At 34.5% G+C, this 24,867-nt stretch overlaps 1 protein-coding gene across 1 annotated transcript in view; it reads left to right on the forward strand.

Annotated features, from left to right (window-relative positions):
- The window catches only part of LOC110107157 (DEAD-box ATP-dependent RNA helicase 29), a 44,035-nt gene extending 19,519 nt beyond the window's left edge, over positions 1–24,516 (forward strand). Inside the window, exons 6-12 of the mRNA XM_020837332.2 lie at positions 1,361–1,406; positions 2,231–2,307; positions 2,716–2,768; positions 5,175–5,256; positions 5,347–5,403; positions 23,561–23,696; positions 24,213–24,516. Of these exons, the coding sequence (XP_020692991.1) occupies positions 1,361–1,406; positions 2,231–2,307; positions 2,716–2,768; positions 5,175–5,256; positions 5,347–5,403; positions 23,561–23,696; positions 24,213–24,430 (669 nt within the window). The 3' untranslated portion in view covers positions 24,431–24,516. The remainder of the gene's footprint in view (positions 1–1,360; positions 1,407–2,230; positions 2,308–2,715; positions 2,769–5,174; positions 5,257–5,346; positions 5,404–23,560; positions 23,697–24,212) is intronic.
- The last annotated feature ends 351 nt before the right edge of the window (positions 24,517–24,867 follow it).

Below are 24,867 nucleotides of genomic sequence, written 5' to 3' on the forward strand. Positions count from 1 at the left end.
TAGGTTATTTTTTAATCAATTAAAATTTAAGATATTGGTTTAAAACCTTTAATGAGAATAAATAAATATTCATTTTAAAGTCGCTAGCTAAATTTTCATAGCTGGCATGCGTCCACATTTTGCAGGCACCGGTGGATTTTGTGCCAATTTTCTCATGCTGGCACTCTGTCAATATGAGTTTCCTTTCTTAGTAATTTTGTTGCTCTTGAAGGGATGTCATGGTTTTTTTTGCAAATGGGGGAAGTTCGAGCTATTTCGTGCAACATCATGCTTGTAGCTCGTTGTTTATATCTGTGTTTGCTTGAATCTAATGCGAAGGTTCTTTATTGATAATTTCATTGTTTCGGGCATGATGGCGTGATTTGTTTCACAAATGGATGACGTCTGGGTGATTTCATACAATGTCACACTTTTGGTTGTTTTCATTGTTGTTCGACCGAGTCGAGCATAAAGGTTGTGGTGCATCTTTGATAGGTTTTATACTCTAAGCGAGTTGATAGTCTATTTGCAAGTGGATGTTGTTTGAGTGATTTTGTGTAGCATTGGGAACATTAAACCTCTTTCATGCAGTGTTGTGTCATTCGACCTGTCAAAATCTCAGTCATCCATTGGCATTTGATCCCACGGTCAGGATGAGAATCCGTGGGAGGCTTACCTAGATCACGCTAATATCCTTCTATATTTGGGTAGCTGAATTACGAAGGATTATATTGAGGCAATTATGTATCAATTAGAAGTTATTTATTTCTTTATTAAGACATCTTGTATAGATCTATAAATAGGGATAATTTTGTATAATAATTAGAAGGTATTTTTACCTTTCTCCAATTCTATGAATTGTAACACGACCATTGTTCTCGTCAGACACGTTCAAATTGATCGTGAAGCGCATATTAGGGTTAAAAAATAGTTAGCTAAGTAAGATTTTGAATAAATAGGCTAGCTATTAAATAACAATTAGGTAATACATCAGATGCACTATATTTTTTACAAAAAATTTCTGATAAGTAACAATCATTTTCTGGTAAATATCTTAAAGGTTTAGGTTATGGGGATTCAATAATATGGCTGAATACGTTTGTCGGACTACATTTACATATATTTACCATTTTCCTTTATTCTTACCATATAGCTTCTTCCATTCTAGATCATTATGTTTTATTCCTATTGTTTGAACATCTGCGTCTATAATTGGGAGCATTTAATCTATTCTGTTTATAATATGGTACCTTCAACTACTTAAACGTCCTATGTGGTTATGCGTACCTATGATCTATTACTGACAATTGAGGTTGCCATTTTACTTGCAGAAATCATTTTTTTCATTGTGTTTTTTATTAATGCTTAATCTTCTCTGCAGGAAACAGATGTAGAGGGCACATTATCAAATGACTGGGAAAAAAAAGGTTCTTCCTGTCCTCAGATATTCTCTTTGTCTGTACATGATCTTTACAGAATCTCTCTATTCATATTATGTAATGAGCCCACTCCTTTTTAAAAGTCTGGCAGTCACATAAAGTCAAATTATAATCAGTTTGAGATAATTGATAGAATACAAACTTGCGTAGAGGTTGCTAAGGACTTTTAACCTGCTTAGAGGTTGCCAAAAAGATTCAAGAACTATGGATGAATAAGGTGGGCCTCACGAAATCTCAAATAGTTAAGATAGAACTGACAATGATGACGGTGTGCTATTAATTTCTTTTAAGTTCTGTCCCAAGTATTAAGTAAGGACATAATATGAAAATGCTATGTTGTTCTATAAATCTTCCTAGGAATGCAAATTTTGCATCATTAGACTTCTAATTTTTTGTTCATCATTTACTTTTCATAATGTAATTATCTTTTGCATATCACGGCACATCTTTTTTTTGCTTAGGATAGTGGGACTTTGGCAGCTTGTTAAGACATGCTTAGCTGTGCTTAAAATCGTAGTATAACTTTCCACCTGCGGATATTTCTGATTTCTAAAACTGACATATTTACCCCTTTATCCCACTTCAGTTAAGGGTTGGTATTCTAATATTCAACTTGTATTACTGATCTTTATGTTCTTTTTATCTTTGCCGCATGGTTGTTATAATAATTCTGTAGTATAGTTCTTTTTCTTTGTTTGGCATGTTATACTTTAAAGTCAATTTGTTAAATTGCATAACCATGCTTTCTTTAGCTTTGACCTGTAGTTGAAAGATGTTGTTTTCCGTCTACTAACATTTGACATCAATTGTAGGGCCAAGCGGTTTGAAGAGGAAGAAAGCAAGTTTTAAGGATGAAGACTTCTATATAAGTTCTGTACCAGCTAATCAGGTATACAATCTGATAAGCTTATAAACTGTGAGAGTAAAACTTCTGCTAGTAGTTATGTTTAATCTTATTCCATCTATTTTGGCTAGCTTTATGTGTCCATTCATTCCGGCCAATGACCATGTAAATATTGATAACTATTATCATCACCTCGTAAGAAACCTCCCATACATTTTGATCATCATTGTTATCAGCATTATAAAAAATTTGCTGTGGTTTGTTGATTTTAATCTCTCTTTGCCTTGCATTGTTGCTTAGCTAATACTGTTTGGAAACATTTGTTTATTTAATGCGCTAAGCTTTATCTTTTTTTTTTCATGAAATATTTTTCCTATATTCAAATGTTATAAAGTTAATATTTTCCAAAATTGGGCTTGCTAAACTACTGATTTGACTTGTTTTTTTTATTAGCACCTTGAGGCAGGACTATCTGTCAAGGGAGGCCATGGCTTTAGTTCTAATAGGTAAGGAATTGCTTAGATTGTCTTTCTCTTTTCATTTTTATGTTTGAGTTGAAGCCAACGTTAACATCATCATCAGTACCTTATCCCTGTTAATTGGGGCCAATTTCTGAATCCTCTTTCTTTTCAACCAGTTGTTGCGTTAGATGCTAAATTATAGTTTACGTTTTTTTTTTTCTGAAACTTTTTGACCTGTTATAACTTATAAGTCGTGTCCAATTTTTCATTTTTATTATTTACACCTTCATTTAATGTCCCCTTGTTAAATTATCTGTCTGCAAAAAGTGAATTGGACTTTAAGGAACTCCCTGGAGGGCTGCTATCAAATATGTGCACGAAGGAGATAAAGTTTCTTTGACTACATAACCCTGCTGTTTTTTTTTTGTAGTGAACTGTACGATTGTAATGATGGCATCCCCTTTTTCCATTGCTCTTCTTTCCCTAAAATTCATTTTAACTCATCAAAATCTTCACTAATTTGATGGCATTTGGTTGGGTCACTTCTTTATTTTTCATTATCTTATCTTGATGTTTATGAGTGATTTTGTTTACTCGTCAGCGTGGTTTCTTGACTATTATGATCTGATGGTGATAAATATCTGTGGAAACATGGCTGGCTAGTTGACAAATTGCTTGTCTAACATTTTGAAAATTTTTCTACTTGTCTATAAGATGGTAGTGAGGCCTGCAATACTTTATGGTGCTGAATGTTGGCCATTAAAAGAGAAGCATAATACTAAGTTAAGTGTGGCAGAGATGAGGATGCTGTTACGCCGGCCCAGGAGGGGCCGGCTGGACCGGTCCACGTCTATACTAGACGACGGGAGAAGGGGCGGAAACCCCATGGGGCCCATGATGGGCTTAACGCATGAGTGGGAGGGAAAAATTTGAATGCAAAGGTTAATTAGGTAATTTGTAAGAATCCATTATGGTTAATTAGAGGAGGAGGAGGAAATTGGAGGGATTATCTTGAATTTGAATTTTGCTTGAGATCTAGGGTTGTTCTTGGGCACTCGGCTTTGCCGAAGATCGTGGAGAGTACTTCATTCCTCTCGAATTGAAGGAAAATTTGTATCTTGCAAGTGCTTTTCGTCTACTATTGAAATAAAAGTGTTTGCTTTGATTTCCTACGAATTTCTATTGAGTTTTTCTCAGTTTTCCTACTGTTTGGGCTATGTTCTTGCTGTGGACAGCAGTTTTTCTTTGCTTAGGTACTTAATTTGGGTTAGGTTTACTTGTGCATACAAGTATTTCCTATTAGATGCTCAGGTGGATGAGTGGCTTTACCCTTAGAGATAAGATACAAAATGAATATACGTGAAAAGGTTGGAGTAGCTCCAGTAGAAGATAAGATTAGAGAGAGTCGCCTTAGATGATTTGATCACATAAAACGGTGGCCTTCCAATGACTCGGTTAGGAGAGTAGAGGTATTAGATTTGACTTATGTTAAGAAAGGTAGAAGTAGACCTAAAAAGACTTGGTTAGAAAATATTAAGAATGACCTTTCTTTATTAGATTTAACGAGAATTTGACCTTTAATAGGATACAATGGAGAAAAGGATTCATGTAGCCGACCCCACGTAGTGGGATAAAGGCTTGATGTTGTTGTTGTTGTTCTATCCTCTTTGTTCTTTTTGTCCAACTGATGACTAGGCAGTTGGTCGCATTCTTTTTATCTGACACAGCCTTCTTAGATCTTAACCCTTTGAATTTATTTTAATAGTTTCCTATTTAAGTCTAGGTTTATGGGAAGCATGAAGTTGATCCCTGAACATGTATAAAGAATTCTGGTTTCTTGTTTTTATAATAAAATTTAAAATCCACCATTAAATTGCTGGTGCGTTTGTTTTACCTGATGACGGTTGAGAAGTTTGTAAGAAAAAAAAAAAGCCTAAATCTATTTATTTTCTGCTTTTATTTTTAAGACTGCTAAGTACTTTGTTTAATGGCTCCACTTTTTCATTCCATGGAATCGCTTTAAAATAAATTGTAATTGTCAGCTCACGTAAGTTTTAATTTACGTATGGCTCTTGTATTTTCTTCGTGATTATGAACTTTTCGAGAAGCATTTTAGCATTTCTTTGTTTTTTAATTTTCATTTTAATTTACTGCAATTTTGTGTAGCAGAAAAAAAGATGTTTGGTGGTTTAGGCGAAGGTAGAATTTGCTACTATAAATTGGTACATATAATCAGTGCCAAAGGATCAAATGAGTAGACCGAAATTAGTAGTTGTAGAAGTAGTGCAACAAGATATGCATGAAATAGAGTTAACAGCGCATGTAAAATTCATTCAAGGAATGAATGGAGGATTGATGAAGCTGGTGCCATTTAATTGGGATATGGCTAATAATAATTAATAAGGATGATGTTGATGGAATTTTGGGCTATGTTAATTTATGTATTTGCAGATTGGAGACTGCTGTCCTAGATCTTGTTGCAGATGACAATTCTGCAATGCGGAAACAAAAGTCTGTATATCATTGGGATAAGGTATTTAAATGAAGCAAGGCCCAGAAAACAACTATTTTTTCTTTACTCATCGATTGTTGTAAAAAAAAAATCTTTTTTCTTTTTTGACAGAGAAGCAAAAAGTACATCAAATTGAACAATGGTGAACGTGTCACTGCTACTGGAAAGGTAATGTAGCACTTTGCCAGCTTTGCTATGACTAGTTCTACTGATGTAGCATGCATAAAGCTTGTGTTGAACTAGTTCGCTTTGAGAAAACCTAACCAATCAGAATTCAGAAATAACTAAGTGAAGCTCCATATATATGGTGTCAATGTCATATTTATTGAAGAGTTCACTCCACACTGAATTTTTTTTGAAATTTTCATTGAATGCAAGATTATTATTCTGGATTTCAGTTGTAGAAAAATAAGTAGTTGAGTTATGAAGGAACACGAAAGCTGTTTGTGGTTTCTAACCATGGTTGTGAAAGTTTTATGATAAAAATATAGTTATATTTGTTATATTATAAGATAAATTTCATCAGTTAAGGGTTCAACATTTTTCTTATATTCCTACCCCTTTTCCTTACTAAAATATATTTATATTAGCTACTAAAAATTTGTATGACCCCGTTCCTGGTGTTCTATCTGCAGTTCTCCTTATAGAAGCTCGTGTTTTACTATTTCACTGGAAAGCACCTGTCATTTTTATAATTATCCTTTTTCATAATCGGCCTTACTTCTTAAAGGCACTTTATGATGAATTCAAAATTATATAATTTACTATTGTGATTTAAAATTGTCTAGTAACTTGACAATTATACTAATTATACCTCTGTAATACATGTTAAATTCAGAGAATTGATGAGGAAAAAAACTTAATTTTATTGCACAAAACTAGCCCTATTTATAAATCTATATAAGATATCTTGATAAAGAAATAAATAACTGCACAATCATGCATAATTGCCCTAATATAATCCTTCTTAAATTAGCTACCCAAATATAGAAGTAGATCGACGTGATCCAGGTGAGCCTTTCTTGGAAACCCACGATGTCCGTTGGATCAAGTGTTAAGGGATGTTTGGAATTTAACAATCGTCCCACGGATCCCCATGTTGGCCGTGCGATCAAGAGATAAGGGATGACTGAGATTTAACTCTCCCCCTTAAGCTGGGGAATACAGATCTACATTCCCAGCTTGGTAATCAGTCCCAAAAAGGTATAGTTATCAAGTCCCTTGGTAAAACTGTTTGCAAGTTGATCTTTTGATGAGACATGATAGATACATATAATACCACTGTCTAATTTGTCCTTTATAAAATGTTTGTCCACTTCTATGTGCTTGGTCCTGTCATTCTGAATTAGATTGTGAGCTATGTTAATTGCTGATTTATTGTCACAGTGTAGCTTCATGGAACTTTCTCACTTGATCCTTAGGTCTTCTAGAATTATCTTGATCCATATTAGTTCACATACTCTAAAGGCTATAGCTCTGAACTCTACTTATACACTAGATCTTGCCACCACATTCTATTTCTTGCTCCATATAATAAGGTTTCCTCCAATGAATGTGCAGTATCCTGAGGTAGATCGTTTGTCTACTGGTGATCATTTGTAATATGCATCAATGTATGCTTTTGAGATTATTTAATATTCTCTTTTGAAGATAATTCTTTTTTCCTGGATTCCCCTCAAGGTAGTGGAATATTTTGTCTACTGGTTGCATGTGAGTCTGCTTTGAATTGTGGGAACTGGCCGATCATGCTTACAACAAATGCTATATATGATCTGGTGTGGGAAAGGAAGATCAATTTTCCCACAAGTCTCTGATAAGCTCCCTTATCTATGTTTGGATCCTCTTTAGCTTCTCCTAATTTGAGATTTGATTTACTAGTGTCCGTGCTTTCTTATAAGCTAGTTTACCTTTTTCTTTAAGAAGATCAGTAAGTAGTAATGTCTTTCTATTGTAAAATGTAAATTCCTCTATTGGAGTGGGAAAGATATTTAATCTACCAAGTTCTTTGATCTCTAATTTCTTGACAAGATAATTTTTTAAAATCATTTTCTCCTTTTCATCATTCTCAGACAAGATGATATCATTCACATAAACTAACAAAATTATGACTCCCCTTGAGTCTAAGTGCTTGGAGAATAGTGTATGGTCCCTTTGGCTTTGTCGATATGCATTGAGTTGCATGACTCTGGAGAATCTTCCAAACTAAGCTATAGACGACTGCTTTAGCCCATATAGTGCCTTTTTTAACCTACACATTTTGTTACCCCCAAAATTTTTCTTGAATCATTGTGGAATCTCCATAAATATTTCTTCCTCTAAGTCCATGTGTAGGAATATATTTTTGAGATTTAGCTATTCTAGATGTAGTTATAATTAGTTGCTAATGAGAGAAGTATCCTCACAGTGTTCATCTTGGTCACATGTGCAAAAGTTTCCTGGTAGTTAATGTTGTACGCTTGAGTGTACCCTTTTGCAACTAGTCTTGCCTTATATCTTTCCAATGTACAATTGGCTTTGTATTTTATAGAGAACATACATTTGCACCCCTTTGGTCTTTTTCGTACTAGTAGGTCTATGATCTCCCAAGTATTATTCTTCTCCGGGGCCTGTATTTCATCTTTCATGATACTTTTTCAATTCTTATTAGATAATGCTTCAGAAATATCATTAGGAATATAAATATCATTTTTTGTAATTAGAAAATTTTATGTTAATGTGAAAAATCGTGGAAGGATACAAAGTTAGTTATGGGGTACACGAGAGGTTTTTTAGTTGAACTTGTATTTACCTCAATTTCAGTAGACAGTTTAGATTTTTTTGATATGCTTTGGAGTATAATTTGGATTTGTATACCTGGATTATACCTTTCCAAACCTCATGTTATTCATAATAGCTTTGTCCATAGTTTCTTTGGCTTTGGTTTTAGACTTAGGTGCAGCCTTCCCCTTAAGATGAGGTTAGTGAAATATGATTTTTGTTCGCCAAAAGATATGTCAATAGATATATAGATTTTCTTGGAGGTGAGGCGATAACATTTATAATCTTTGCATGGATGAACATCCGATAAAGACACATTTGAGTGCTCTTGGATTTAATTTTCCTCTATTTTTGTTATGAATGTGAATATAGGGAGTACACCTAAAGATTATTGGTGTGAGGTTATTATGGGTTCAAAATTCAGGATAAAAAGTAGATATATTCATTGGTGTTTTTAGTCCCAAGATTTTTTAAGATAACTGGTTTATGAGATATGTGGCAGTCAGAAGGGCTTTCTTCCAATAGGATTTTGGAATATTATGGCGGAATAGAAGTGCCTTGGTGGAGGCAAGAAGGTGGGCGTTTTTTCTTTCTGCAACTCCGTTTTGTTGTGGGGTGTGAATGTAGGAAGACTCATGAATGTTTTCTTCCTTTTAAAAGGAGGATAGGGTTTGGCTAAAGTAGTCTTTGGTATTGTTGGAACTAAATTATTTTACTTTGACCCCAAATTGATTATGGATCATATTGTGAAAAATGGGTGGTGCTAACATCAGATTTGTTTTTGAGGAGAATTATCCAAAAGACTTGAGTGTAGTCATTAATGAAGGATACAAGCCATCTGGCCCCAAAAATGTTAGAAATTTTTTAGGATCTTCAGATATCACTATGAATAAGGTAGAAGGGAGTATAACATTTCTCATTTTTATTTGGAAAAGAAACTCATTTATATTTGATTAACTCACAGGTTTCACAATAAAATAATTCATTTTTTAACTCATTAAAAAGTTTTAGATACATGTTTTTTAAGATATCAAAAGATGGATGTCCTAATCTAAAATGATGAAGTCAAATAGTAATTTTTTTATTAAACAAAGATAACATAGAATAGCTATTATTGTCAATAGTGAATTTGTTCAGCTCTTTCAGTTAGTATATTTCATCTTTCTCCTTAGCAAGTTTAATTTTCTTCCCTGAAACCTTGTTTGAAATAAACAAGTAGGTTTAATTAGGAATTGGCAATTATGGTCACACTTAAGTTTTTGTATGGATATTAGGTTTGTGGATAATTGAGGTATGTGGAGCACATTTTTGAGAGTAATAGAGGGAGATAATATTATATCTTCTTGGCCTTCTACTGTGGTAAGAGAACCATCAACAATGATTATTTTCTTATTACCCAGGAAATGAGTATAGTTGATGAAGTGAGTAATGTAGTCTGACATGTGATATGTGACTTCTGAGTTAATAATTCATAAACCTTTCAAATGATTTCTAGAGATATTTAATTCGATGGATATAAGAAACTTACATGAAAGAATAAATAGAAGAAGATAAATTTTCAAGTGATACCAGGAGTTTTTTAACCTTATCACCATCTTCTTTGTTGAGTTCTCTGAAGCTGAACTGTTTTTTTGGGTTGGGATGACTTATTTTAGTGTTAGCTTGTGATATCCCCTTTTGGCTACTTCTTTGATTCTACTTCTTACTTGGGGGCTTTCCATGTAACTTCCAGCAGGTCGTCTTTGTTTGTCTTGATTTCTTGCAATAGTTATGCCAAATGGAGTCTTTGTTTTTAGGTTTTGAGGAATCCTTATCTCTTTCCTTATATATCGCCTCTTTGGTTATCACCATTGTTGAACCATTAATAGCCTTTGATTCCAGCATTACCCTTTTGTTGGCTTTCCTCAGCCTGATAGAAATGATCTCATTTAACACTTTGCCATGGATCCGAACTCTAATCTGATCCGTATTTACTCATGCAAGAAAGTCTTACACTTTATCTTTCTATAGTTGCCAGTAAAATTTTCGGTTGTTTTGAGTGCTTCTAATGAAATTAATGAATCAATTATCTTGTAATCTAAGGCTATCATTAGGGTGTTATTTTGTATGCTTTTTTTGCATTCTCAAATCATCTTGAACTTTCTTAAAATTTAGTTTTACACTAATTTTAATAATGAAGTTTAAGGTAAATAGTATTGATTTTTTTATATATAGAAGTTGTAGAAAAAGGAACTGGCCCGAAAGCTTGCATTGTTTATTCGCCCCATGGTATTTAGACACAAATGATGCTTATGGCAATTGGGGATGTTTACAATTTATAACTTGACAAATAATTAATACATATTGAACGACCGTCCTCCCCACATAATAAAATATATAGGTACATTTCTTTCTTGCTTGTTTAGTTTCGTTCAATTGAAGTTTCACATCTATTGCAATCAGTTATTATTATTATTGCTCTAAATATGTCTATAACATATTTTTATTAAGCCATCTCTATACCCGTGAAGTATTTGTTCTGGCCTAGTTCTTTGATTTCAAATTCTGCAGTGAGTTTTTTCTGAGTAATTCCATTCATTCATTATCATCACCTCTAATAATTATATCAACATATAAACAAGAATTAAAAAATTTCTATTAGTGGAATGTTTTATGAAGATCCCATGTTTTGTTTATATCCCATTTCTTACATGTCTGTTATAAATTTGCCAAATCATACTGTTGGGAGCTAAGGTTATATATTTCCTTTTTTTTCCAATATGGACTCCTTATTTTAGTGAGAGTTGTTGAATCAAGGTGGAGGATTTATATAAACTTTTTGGTAAATATCCCCAAGTAAAATGTCATTTTTTTACATCATATGTTCCATATCCAAGGTTAGCTGTCTAAGAAATAAGGATGTGAATTTAATTCATTTTAGCAACATGAGTAAAGATTTCTTGATAATATATTTCATAGGATTGAGTATATCTTTTTGCTAATATCCTTATTTTATATCATTCCAGACTTTCGCCTTCTTTATATTTTAATAAGAAAACTCACTTGCATCCTACATATTTTTCTCTTTTGGTCGCTCAATGATACCCCTTGTGTGTGTTTTTTATGGGCATTCACCTTCTCTCTCATAGCATTATTTCAATTCTTATTTTCTAATGCCTCAAATAGGATTTGTATAATTTTAATACTGGAGATGATATTTATTAGGAAGACTTTATGTGTAGGAGAAATTTCTTGAAAATATGTGTACTATGTTTTGAGGCATAAAGGAAAATGTATGATAAAAGGTTGATAATTGTTGTAGGAGTTACATAACAATGATTTTGAGTCTTGAGGTTGCTGTGGAGACTTTGGATGGCCTTTGTCTTTATTATATAGACTTGAATAGGTTTAGTGATAGGAATACTGTTTTGTTCTTGCGTTTGTGGCTGGAATATTGAGAGAAGAAATTAAATTCATCATACTTTTTTTCATTTGGTTCTTTCCCAGGAGATAATTAGAGAAGAAATTTATTTTGTCATCGAAAATGATATCTTTTGAAATGAAGAATTTTTTCATGATTGATAATATTTATACATTTTTAGTGGATGAATATCTTTAAAAAAACTTAAGTGCCCTCGTAGCTTATCTCGCCATTGTTTGTGTAAGTGAATTATACAATTGAAAATTTTTGGAGGAAGTTTTGAGAAAAAAATTGTTTGTGCGAAAAATTTAACAATATAGTTCATGGAAACTTTAAAATTAGTCACTCTTAAAGGTTTTCTATTAAATATTGATTAGATATGTGAAGGTTAGAATATCTTTCTAATATCTTTTTGGGAACTTGATTTTGGAAGAGGAGCTATGGTAACTTCTAGGTGGTGTCAATTTTTTCTTCCTGCCATCCCATTTTATTGTGATGTGTTAGATAAGTGGATTGGTGACTAATACATTTTTTATTGTGGAAAGAAGATAAATATGATTAAAATAATCTTGATTATTATCAGTTAAATTTTTTTAAATGTTAACGTCATATTGGCTTTTTATCAAAAAAATAAAGATCTGAAGAGTATGATTGGTATCTGATTTTTATTTGATAAGATAAGCCCATGTCATTCGAGTGCAATCATTAATAAATGTGATAAATCCTTTAGAGGTCTGTAAATATCGAAGTGAATTATCATAAAAGGAGTAGAGGATTTGAAATTACTTCTATGAATGAGAACAAAATGATGTTTAGTAATTTTATAAGTTTCTTAATGAAAGTTTTCAATATCAACTTTTATATAAAAAGTAGAAAAAATATGTTCTAGGATTTTAGAGGAATGTCTTATCCTATAATGAGATTTAGACACACTTTATGGGTTTATTCGTCCTATATGAGATTAAGTAAACTCGATGAGGGCCATCTAAAGTGTTAATCAAGATTGGATAGTTGGAGAAAAGGATCGAATTGGTTCTTTTCTTTTTTTATAAGTCCAAAATAGTCTCATATAATATAAAAGTATTAATTTGGTCTCTTGACTCTTTAAAGAGGGACCAAATTGATTTTTATGTGAGATTATTTAGGTTATATTTAAAAAGTCAAGGGATAATTTGTTCTTTCGCAAAGAATCAAACCATTTTGGTCCTTATCTCAGATAGTTGTTATTCAAGCCTTAGAATAATTCATACTTTTTTGTTTATTTGGGCAAAATTAAAGTTCATTTTTTTTAATTTTAGTTTAATTATTAGGTGTTTACTGGTAAGGCTTTTTTTTTTTTTTTAAAGCTAGTCCTTATCTTTTAAATGACCAAAGTTATAGTTGTATTTTAGGTATTTGTGTGTTTGTCTTGTAATATGTTAGAAGCCTATTTAAAGGCATGTCAGGGAATGAAATATCAGTTTTTGGTTGTTAAATTTTGAAAATTATCTTAGTTCTAGGAGAGAATGAGAACTCATCGAAATTTGTTTAGGGTGCTCTTTCCTGACTTATCAACCAAACTTCTATAATTGGTTGTGGCGTGGTCACATACCAAGGTTACCGCTTTGTCATAAGCAATGTGCTGCGGATTTTTCTTCCACATTCACTTCCTCTCATTTGGTTCTTGCAAATCCTACTTGCTGGAATCTGCGAAAGGTCCAGAGAATTTATTAGGTTGTTTTTGTCTTTTTTTTTTTCAGGTTGTTTCAGTTCTTGTAAATCATTTACTTCTAGTTTCTTTGATTGTCATGGCCAACATTTCATATTGGGAGTGCAAAGTATTACCATCCTTCTTTCTTCTTCAGTACACATAAACAAGAAGTCCTCATTTAGGGATAGTGAGTTCTTTTGCTGTAAATTTGAATAAAGTTGGCCGAGTTTGGCGACAAGTCTTGCAATTAACTCGAAACCCTTTTTCTTTCTCATATTATCTTAGAACTGCGATATCAGAAGTATACTTCATTTTGAGATCTTGTTAGTGATCTAATTCTAACCAATAAACCTTTAATGCATTTTAATGACAGAGAGACTATCTTGTTTGATTGTTGAGATCTTCATCTTGATTTCATATATGAGAGTAAGATTTTTAACTTTTGAGTGAGTCTATTTAAGAGCTTCCCAATTTTTGCTTGTGATTTTTAGGAATATATATGATCCAAAAATTTTAGGCATTATAACATTTCCTAACCCTAGAGTCTATTTCATTCTGAAGTGCAAAATTTGGGTCATTATGATTTGAAGGAGGATTAACAAGTACTGAATTTTTTCCCATTTCTTTTTAAAAGATCTTCACAATCTGAGATCACTTTAGTTGCTTTTTTTTTTAATTCATATGATTCACTTTCATTACCATGTCCCAAGTCCTAGATGAGAAAAGTTGAGAGTTGCGTTAGGTAATCAACAATCAATGTAAAATTTGTCAAATAATCATGACATGAATCTTTTAATACATTGTGTTAATGCTAGGGCATTTCTTGGAAGCAACGCATTGTATGGCCTGAATATAACGACAAGTGAGCAAGGACTGTTGCATCGGGTGCAGTGTTAATAGGCAAGGGTTCCCACATCATGGACGGATGTGGGCTAAAAAGCTAGTCCATGAAACTAAATTTAGGATAAGAACTTGAAATATAGGTTCCCCTTATAGGCAAATTAATGAAATTAATGGATATTATAATCCATAGAAAGATAAATATTCTTTGCATTCAGGAAACTAAATAGGTTTGCGAGAAGGATTGACAGTTTAGGATTTAAACTATGATATTCTGGTAGGAGTCGTACTAGAAATGGTATAGGCGTGATTCTAGATAAGAGGTTGAAATATAATGTTGTAAAAATTAATATAATTGGAGATAGAATTATAGCTTTAAAGATTGTTATTGATGCTAAGGTTATTAATATTATAAGCGTTTATGCTCCTTACGTAGATTTGGATATGCGTTCAAAATTAAAATTTTGGTATGACCTATGAGAATTAATACAAATGATACATCTTTAAGAAAGAGTTTTTATTGGAGGAGATTTAAATGAACATGTTAGTAGAGAAGTAAATGATTTTAAAATCATTAATGATGGTTATAACTTTGGAGCAACAAATGAAGGTGGTAAGATCATATTAAAATTTTTTTTAGCTTATGATTTTGTAATTACTAATACATTATTTAAGAAAAGAGATGAGCATCTCATCACTTATAAGAATGGATATAGTAAAACTTAGATTGATTATTTTCTTATAAGAAAAAAATAGATCGTTTAGATTGCAAAGATTGTAAAATTATTCCGAGTGAAAGTTTATGTACCTAACATCATTTATTAGTTTTTGACTTTAAGATGATGGGGTAGAATATTAAAAATAAATTAAATCATTATTCTAAGATTAAATAGGGGCATTTAAATAATATTAATAAAAATACTTTTGGGAGTAAGATTCTAGATCTTAAGATTTTTTTTATGCATGAGGTAACTAATGTTATGTGAGAAAAAATAGCTAATGGCATTAAGAATGTTGCAAGAGATGTACTTAAAATATAAAAGGGAAAAGCTACTAATAGTAAAAATAATTTGTGGTAGAATCAAAATGTGAAAGATAAAAAATAAGAAGATTTATTATAAAAATTGGTTTAACTGTAAAACTCTAATAATTAGGAAAGATATAAAGAGGGTCCGTAAGGAGCCTAAGAAAGCAATTTGAAGAGAAAATATTTTAACTTTTATTGATTTATATAATATATTATATACTAAGGAGGGTGAAACATATATGTATAAGTTAGCTAAACAAAGAGATAATATTAGTAAGGATTAATTCAAGTGAAGTGTATTAAGGATGAATATCAAAAAGTGCTTTTATTAGAAAAGGATATTTAACAAAGGTGGATGAGATATTTTGCTAAACTTTTTAATAAAGATTATGAGAATGCAATTGATTTTAGTGACCTTAGCACCCTAAATAAAAATAAAGATTTTTGTTGTTATCGACATATTAGTAAAACCGAATTGAAAGAGGTTTTAAGGAAAATAAAGTGTGGAAAAACTGTTGGACCTGATGATATTCCAATAGAGGTGTGAAAATGTTTAGGAGATGAAGGAATTTTTTGGCTTACTAAATTTTTAATATTATTTTGAAGACTAAAAAGATGCCAGATAAGTGGAGAATGAGTGTTGATTTCTCTTTTTAAGAATAAAGGTGATGCACAAGATTGTGCGAATTATAAATGAATCAAGTTAATGTGTCATACTTAAAAGCATGGGAGAGAGTTATGAAGCATAGGTTGTCGCATTATACTAATGTTTCTCAAAATCAATTTGGATTCATGCTAGGTAGGTCTACTATGGAAGTTATTTACATTTATTGAGAGGTTAGATGGAGAAGTATAGAGAGAATAAGGATGATCTACATATGATTTTTATTGATTTAGAGAAAGCATATGATAAAGTTACAAGAGAAGTGCTATGAAGAGTTCTACATAAGAAATGGGTTAATAATTCTTATATTCAAGTCATTAAGGATATATTGCAGGAGCTATTCCTTGTGTTTCCTTGTGTTCAAACACAAGATGTTTTAATCAAGTATTTTCCTATTTCAGTTGAATTACATCAAGGATCAGCCTTAAGCCCATATCTTTTTGCTTTAGTTATGGATGTTCTCACTAGACATTTGCAAGAGGTTGTACTCTGGTGTATGCTTTTTGTTGATGATATTCTTCTTGTTGATAAGGCTAGAGAGGGAGTTGAAGGTAAATTTGAATTATGGAGATCAACCTTAAGTCTAAAGGTTTTCATTTGATGCGGAGAACCATGAAGCAAGAGCTTAGGAGAAAATACCTCCCACCTTCCTACTATCCTAAACTCCTGGATAAGTGGCATAGACTGACTCAAGGAAGCAAACCTGTTAAAGACTACATCTCTGCCTTCGACGATTTCTTGATTCGTTGCAACGGCGAGGAGTCCGCCACCCCAACCCAAATCCTATCCATGTTTAGAGCTGGCCTTAGGGAAGATCTTAGAACTGAACTTTTTGCTAGAGGAATAGACACCTTAGAGGCAGCATGCAGCCTAGTACTTGACCTAGAGGAATCCAAGACCCACTCCCACACTAGACAGTTTGACTCTCGACCAAACCCATATCGTACTTCCACCAGCCAGGCCCAAAACCGACCCACGAACTCGATAGGTAGTCGACCCACTGCTAACCCGGCCCCACCCCGCCCGGAATCTAAAGGTAAAGCCCCCGAACGTGACGCACCCAAACCCAATTCTGGAACCAAATGTTATAGGTGTCATGGGTATGGGCACATTGCTTCACAATGTTCCAGCCCCTATAAAGTCACCATAATAGAAGAGGTGGATGACAACGAGGATGAGCCCGAGACTGACTTAGTTCATCATGTTGATGAAGAGGAAGATTCCTTCACTGAGGATGAAACTGTCACCCTTCAGGTCGTTAGATGCGCTTTGTCCCAGCCAAAACCAAGTGATGACTGGAGAAGGACTTCCATTTTTCACACCTTTACCAAGATTGGAGATAAGAACTGCAAGGTCATTATTGACAGTTGCATTAACGCCGTCTCCTCCGCAATGATTTCCAAACTTAGCATTAAGGCCACACCTCACCCAAACCCTTACAAGGTTGCTTGGATTAACTCGACCTCTATGGAAATCAAGGATATAAGCCTTATCCCTCTCGAATTTAATGGATATCAAGAGAAGATTTGGTGTGACGTTTTGACAATGGATGTGGGCCAAATTATTCTAGGCCGCCCTTGGTTGTTTGATAACGATGTCCATATTTATGGGAGAACAAACACCTGCGTGTTTGAACACAATTGAAAGAAAATTAAATTGATCCCCTCTCAACCTAAGACCGACAAGGGTGACTCTAAGACCACCCCACCTAAAAACAATAAGGACCTACACCTCGTGACGGCGAAAGAAATGGATATGGAATTTCACCAAGGATCCCCTATGTACGCCCTAGTAGCTAGGGAAGTTAATGATGATCAAGGGGAGCCTGTCCCTGATGAGATTAAGCCTCTTTTAGAAACTTTCGCTGATGTTTTTCCGGAAGATTTACCTGACCAACTTCTACCCCTTAGAGATATTCAACACGTGATTGACTTAGTGCAAGGAGCTTCCCTACCAAAGCTCCCTCACTACCGGATGAATCCAACGGAGCACACAGAACTTAAAAGGCAAGTAGACGAGCTCCTACAGCGCAGATTTATCAGAGAAAGCCTTAGCCCGTGCGCAGTTCCCGCCCTTTTAACTCCAAAAAAGGACGGCTCTTGGAGGATATGTGTTGATAGTCGTGCTATCAACAAGATTACTGTGAAGTATCATTTTCCAATCTCACGATTAGATGATATGTTAGACATGATGACCGGAGCAACGCTGTTCTCAAAAATTGACCTTAAAAGCGGATATCATCAAATCCGAATCCGCCCCGGGGATGAGTGGAAGACTGCATTTAAGACGAAAGATGGGTTGTACGAATGGATGGTTATGCCATTTGGTCTTAGCAGCGCTCCCAGCACCTTCATGCGAATTATGATCCAAGTCCTTCGACCTTTCCTAGGGAAGTTCGTCGTTGTTTACTTTGATGATATTTTGATCTATAGTAACTCAGTGGATCAACATCTGAAACATCTGAAGCAAATCTGTGAGATTCTGAGAAAAGAACAGTTATATGCCAACCCCCAAAAGTGTGTGTTTCTCACTGATAGTGTTACCTTTATGGGATTCATAATTTCATCTCGAGGGATTTTCGCTGACCCTGAAAAGGTTAGAGCAATTAATGAGTGGCCCGAGCCTAAAAATATTAGAGATGTTCGGAGTTTTCACGGATTGACCACTTTCTATAGGAGATTTATTAGGAACTTTAGCACTATAGTGGCACCCATAACCGACTGTCTCAAGAAAGGAGAGTTTCATTGGACACCAGGTGCCACTAAAGCATTTGAGGATATTAAAAAGAAAATGGTTGAATCCCCTGTTATGCGTCCCCCTGATTTTTCTAAAGTCTTTGAGGTAACGTGTGACGCATCAAGAATTGGTATAGGAGGGGTTCTTTCTCAAGAAGGACACCCTGTGCCATATTTTAGCGAAAAGTTAAACGACATTCGTCAGAGGTACTCTACCTATGACAAGGAATTCTACGCGGTCATCCAGTCCCTCAGATACTGGAGACATTACTTACTGCCACAAGAATTTGTGATATTCTCAGATCATGAGGCCTTGAGATACATCAATTCACAGAAGAAACTCAATGTCCGCCATGGTCGTTGGGTTGAATTCTTACAAGAATACACTTACACGATTAGACATAAGGCTGGATCTGAGAATAAAGCTGCGGATGCTCTTAGCAAGAGGCTGATGATTACTCAAGGAATGAGAACTGAGGTTACCGGATTTGAACGCCTTAAGGAGGATTACTTAGATTGCCCTGATTTCAAAGAAACCTATTCCCTACTGACTAGCGGGGAAGATGAAGTTATAAATGATTTTCTCGTAGAAGATGGCTATCTGTTCAAAGCGCAAAAGCTCTGTATTCCCAACACTTCACTTCGGGAATTTCTAGTTTGGGAGTTACATGCCGGAGGTTTAGTTGGCCACTTCGGGCAAGCCAAAACTATTGCTGCACTAGAAAATCGATTTTATTGGCCCACCCTTAAACGAGACGTCGGCAAACTCTTACGGAGGTGTCACACATGCCAATTGGCCAAACAACGTAAGCAAAATACGGGCCTCTACACACCTCTCCCCGTGCCCAATTGCCCCTGGCAGGATGTAAGTATGGACTTTGTATTAGGATTGCCTAAGACCTTGAGAAAACACGATTCTGTTTGTGTTGTCGTCGATAGGTTCTCAAAGATGGCCCATTTCCTCCCCTGTGCTAAAACTTTTGATGCCTTCTGGGTTGCTAAGCTCTACTTTGACGAAATTGTGAGACTTCATGGATTACCAAAGACTATTGTCTCTGATAGGGATGTTAAATTCACGAGTTATTTTTGGAAAACATTATGGTTTAAGATGGGTATGAAATTGCAGTTTTCCACAGCCTTCCACCCACAGATCGATGGTCAGACTGAAGTCGCTAACAGAAGCTTAGGAAACCTTTTAAGAACGTTAGTAGGCGAAAACCTTAGAGATTGGGATTCTAAGTTACCCATTGCCGAGTTTGCCTATAACAATTCTGTCAACAGAACCACGGGTCTGAGTCTCGCCGAGATCGTGTATGGATACCAACCTAGGCAACCTATAGATCTAATTCCCATGAGTCATAAGTCTAGGTCGTCTGAGTCTGCATCTGCATTTGCATCTCATTTACAAGAATTGCACAAAGAAATTAAGAAAAGAATTGAATTGAGCAATGCTAACTATAAACTTAATGCGGACCTCAAGAGAAGGTTCAAAGAATTTGATGTAGTTGATTATGTGATGGTTCGGATTCGTCCGGAGCGGTTCCCGCAAGGGACCGTTAAGAAGTTACACGCGAGAAGCGTGGGCCCTTTCAAAATAATTTCTAAAATTAATAGTAATGCTTATGTGCTTGACCTTCCCGAAGGTTTCAACTTTAGCCCCACTTTTAACGTTGAAGATCTTGTAACCTATGAGGGTCGAGAATTTAACCCACCCAACCCATTACTTGATGAGCCTTGTGAGTCCCCACCTGGTAAGATCCCTAGCCTACCTCCACTCCCAAAATTTCCCACTTTACCTACTGCGGAGAGGATTGAGGCAGTACTTAGCGATGAGATCATTTCTACTAAAGACGGTGGTCGCCGAAGGTACTTGATTTAATGGGCAGGAAAGCCGGAGATGGAGAACGTGTGGATCGACCGAGATGAGCTACAGAGATTGGACCCAGACTTGCTAGAGTGGTACGAGGCTTCTAGAGACACTCACTCGACGGGGTCGAGTTTTCTCCCACCTGGGGAGAATGATGGGGACATTAGATTTCGACACGTGTACCATCGCCGGAGACGCCGATCGACGGCCATGATTCAGAGCCTTTATTTTTGACGTTTTATTTTATTCATGTCATTTATAGTTCATGTTTTTCTTTTTGTACCCCTATGAGGGAATTAGTGTTTATTGTAGCCCAAGGGCGTTGTCGTATTTATGTGTTGTATTTCTAGTTAGCCTATATATATAAAAGGCTTTGTCATTGTATTGGGGATTATTATTGAATGAATGAAAATTTTCCATTGTGTGATCTCTTTGTGAGTTCTCTGTGTATTAGTTCCATTGATCTTCGCCTCACCCACAAGCGACGCCACCCACAATCATCCAATCGGAAGAAGTCGGATCAAAACCCCCTCTTGTCGCCACCCCTAGACCTCCTTGCCGACCACCCCAACTTCACCGGCCGGCCTCCTTGCCGCCGGTCCTCCTCCCCTTCCTCCTATTGCTATGAAAACTGAAAGAATTTCAGTTTAATCTCCCCCTCTCCCTACTCTTCTACCGCCGGCCTCTCCTCTCTCTTTCCCCAATAATTCCTAATTAAGGAATTAATTGCCCTCTCATTGAAATTCAAATTTCCCCTCAAAAACTCCCAAAACTGAAATTAATCTCAGTTTTATTTTATTTATTTTCTAAAACCAACCTACCCTCACCCCACCTCTACCGCCGGCCTCCCCATCCACTCTGCAACCCGCCGCCCACCTCTCCCCCTCATTTGAGAGTATCTTGCGGCGACCCCCCTTCGCATCTTCAAGAATGCATGGAGGAACCCGAGTGGAACTTCGGGTTTGAGTACGACAACCAAGGAAGAGTTAACATCCTCAAATCGCCCTTCTTCGACGTCGGTTTCGATTTCGACGACACCGTCGAAGAATATTTGGACTGGATTCTACCAACATTAGTGGATTCAATCGACGACCACTTTTTCGTCTACACGTGGATCATTGAAAGCCGTCCACCCGCCCCTCCGAATCTGGCTTCTTCCCCGGCGACAAGTCCTCTCAAGATCACTTGCCTATTAGTGGCATCGCTAAGTCTACTTATGGTCCTCTTCCGCTAGCCACCACTTTCAATATGAGTGATGGATCTCAAGGTGAAGGATCTAGACTTTAAATTTGGGACTTTGTTATCTTTCGCCATTTGCATTATTTAAATGTTTAGTTGTTATTTTGCAAGTCAATGTATTCTCTACATGTGATCTCTTGCCCTTGCTAAATCTCACATTAAATTTTTCTTTACCTAATCTTGAGCAAGCAAAGATTTATTTATTAGCAAGATCAATTTCATCACCTTTATTAATTTCACCAAAGCAATTCTTGTTCATCTCATTTTGTTTCACATCAGATAGGATACAAAATGAGCATATACGTTAAAAGATTGGAGTAGCTCCAATGGATGATAAGATTAGAGAGAGTCGCCTTAGATGGTTTGGGCACATAATACTGCGGCCTTTCGATGACCCAATTAGGAAAATAGATGTACTAGATTTGACTTGTTTTAAAGAAGGTAGAGGTAGACCTTAAAAGGCTTGGTTAGGAAATATTAGAAATGACATTTCTTTATTAGATTTAGATGAGAATTTGACCCTTAATAGGACACAATGGAGAAAAAGAATTAATGTAGTTGACCCTACATAGTGGGATAAAGGCTTGTTGTTGTTGTTTAAGGCTTGTAGCCCCTAAAATTCTCTTTTGATAGAATTAGTCTGTTTTTCATCATTCATGTCTTCATGATGATTGACTCTTTTGAAAATATGTAAAAAAAATTAGAGATATTGAGGGGAATAAGAATGAAAGAGAAGAGAAACAATGATTGGAATTAAGACCCTAACCATGTTCTGATATCATATAGAAAAAGAGATGTAGCTAGAAAGCTTGCATTATTTATTTATTTATTTCATCGGTTTCATACATAAAAAAATGCACATAGCAATTCGGAAATTATACAAGAGAAATAACTAATTAAAAAAATAGGTAGAGAAATAGTTACACAATAATCAAATTGAATGGCCGCTGACCACACATAATAAAATATGTATACATATATTCCATCTAGCTAGTCTCACTAGATTGAATGCTCTAAACATCCCTTCAAGCCACCAATCTGTTTGATCATGCCATCTTTTCTTATTTTTTGCCACATAGGAATACAATTATAGAATGAATGTGCTATTATAATTCATCGGACTCTACTTATTTCTTTCATGTTTTCTTCAAGTTAACAATCCATGGTATTTGTATTCTCAGCAAAAATCTGTCCCAAATATTTTATTGGTTAAAAGTAAAGCACCTGATTAGTTTTAGATGGTAGGCATAACACGGATTATTAAATGAATTCTAGACAAGGAGTTAGTGAATATTTAGTTGATGATGGGCACATGTCAGACTTAAACCTTTGACCTATATCCTCGCAACTAGGGTGCATATCATTTGAGCTTGAACTTTTAATGCCATGATTAGCCAGTTGGATGTTATATTGTTAAAAATTAATCCAAAATAAAATATGTGAGAAACTTCTTCTCCCCGTAGAAAAATAGTTTGTCTATATACACATTTTTTGATAGTAGAAAGTGTTTATCTTTGTCATTAATTTATGGTGAATTGGAAAAGAAGATACTTTTTATTATTTCTTGTCATCCTTCTAGTCTTATGTCTTATTATTTGTTTTCACATTTTTTTATCTGATGTTCTCTGAATAAAAGTCATTATTTATGATGAATAGGAAACGAAGATACATTTTTATTCCTTGGCTCATCCCTCCTCTCTGTCTTAATATTTGTTTTCGCGTCTTTGTATCTGATGTTGTCTAAATAAATGTCTTTACTTTGATTTCTCTCTTCAAACTGTCCCCCTTTCAATTTGTGATCGAGTTAACTACAATAATTTATATCCCTGCCTTCAGAATCCTCGACATAAAATTCAATAATTTAGCTATCAACGGACATTTGTTACTCCCATGCCATGCACATGTTGAATCTGTTTCCGTATTATGGATTATCAAGCTTGTTTGATGCGACTATTTGCTGGTATTTTAGGTAGAGGGACCCTATATTGTTCAGCTAAAGATGCTTGCTTGGACATTCTATATTTGAATTTCCTTTTTAATCTTCTTTCTTGTCTTGTCAAATTGTATAAAAAGTATATATAACTTATCAAACATCTTTGACACTAGATCAAGACTGAGAGTGGTGCAAAAGTAAAGGCTGAAAAATCTGGAATATACAAGAAATGGAAGGAAAGGTCACACAAGAAGATCTCTCTTGGTGGCTCTGCAACTGATGCTTCAGGACAGGATGCTGGTCATGCAGGTGAGCCTATATTTCTTCTTTCTTCCATGACAGCCTAATCTTACCATATTGTCTTCATCCACGCCATTGATAATGATTACAACAACAACACCAACATCAAGCCTTTATCCCACTATGTGGGATCAAAAAATGATTATATAACAAAAAAAATTAAATCGGTTTTTTTTCCCTAAATTTTTATCAAGAGCCTCAAGCCATTGGACTTATTTTTAGGATTAATTAAAATTTATATTATACTTATCTTAAAAGAAATATAATAAATTTGAGATTCATCTTAATAAAAAGTTTGATATGAATATACTTGTGCCAATTTTTCTTATTTAGTTGATGCCAATGCTCTTCATGTGAATCTTTTAGCTACTGTTCCTATCATAGTCGTTTGGTTGTTTTATTTTATGATTCTGCAATAACTGTTAGATCTTTAGTTTCCAGCTTCCATTTTATTTTTACTGAAAATTGAGAACCTTAGTTAGTATAAAGTTCCACATAAATTTTTGAACCAAATGTGTTTTGCAGGGAACAATCAAGCAAGAGGAAATAAGAGAAATTTTCGGGGTAGAAATAATCGACAATCACTGCCTAATGCGAACGTGAAATCTGAGCTTAGAAATCCTGAACAAGTGCGAAAGAGCAGGCAGCAGAAGGCTACCAAGATTGCTCGCTTCAACAGCAAGTCTACAAAGGGGAAGAAAAAATTTGGCAATAAGAGAAAATTTGGCAATAAGAAAAAATAAGTTATTATCTCAAAATTATTAAAATGATTTTGAGATTGATGTAATATTATTTTTTAATTATTTTTATGTATTGCACTTATATTAAAGAAATCCAATGATCTTGAGATTCATTCTAAAAAAAATTTTGTTTGAAGCAATTTTTTATTTTAAGAAATGTTCTTTAGTATTTGGCATAATATTTTATTTTTTGAAGTTATTAAAAAAAGTTTTCCATATATGATGACATAATTGTGTGCATATTTGGAAGGAAAAGAAGTTCATTGGAGAAGAGAAGCCTGAAAACATATAAAAAAAAATCAAATTATCAATACACATTTTAATAAATATATTCATAGAACTAATAAGTAAAGAAATATTTTCCAAAATCTTATCCAATAGCAAAAGTAGAAATGATGTATTGTAAAATATAGCACATTGGCACCTTAGTTGAATTTCAA

The sequence above is a fragment of the Dendrobium catenatum genome, unplaced genomic scaffold (assembly GCF_001605985.2).
Source record: "Dendrobium catenatum unplaced genomic scaffold, ASM160598v2 fragScaff_scaffold_1029, whole genome shotgun sequence".
Classification (NCBI taxonomy): Eukaryota; Viridiplantae; Streptophyta; class Magnoliopsida; order Asparagales; family Orchidaceae; genus Dendrobium; species Dendrobium catenatum.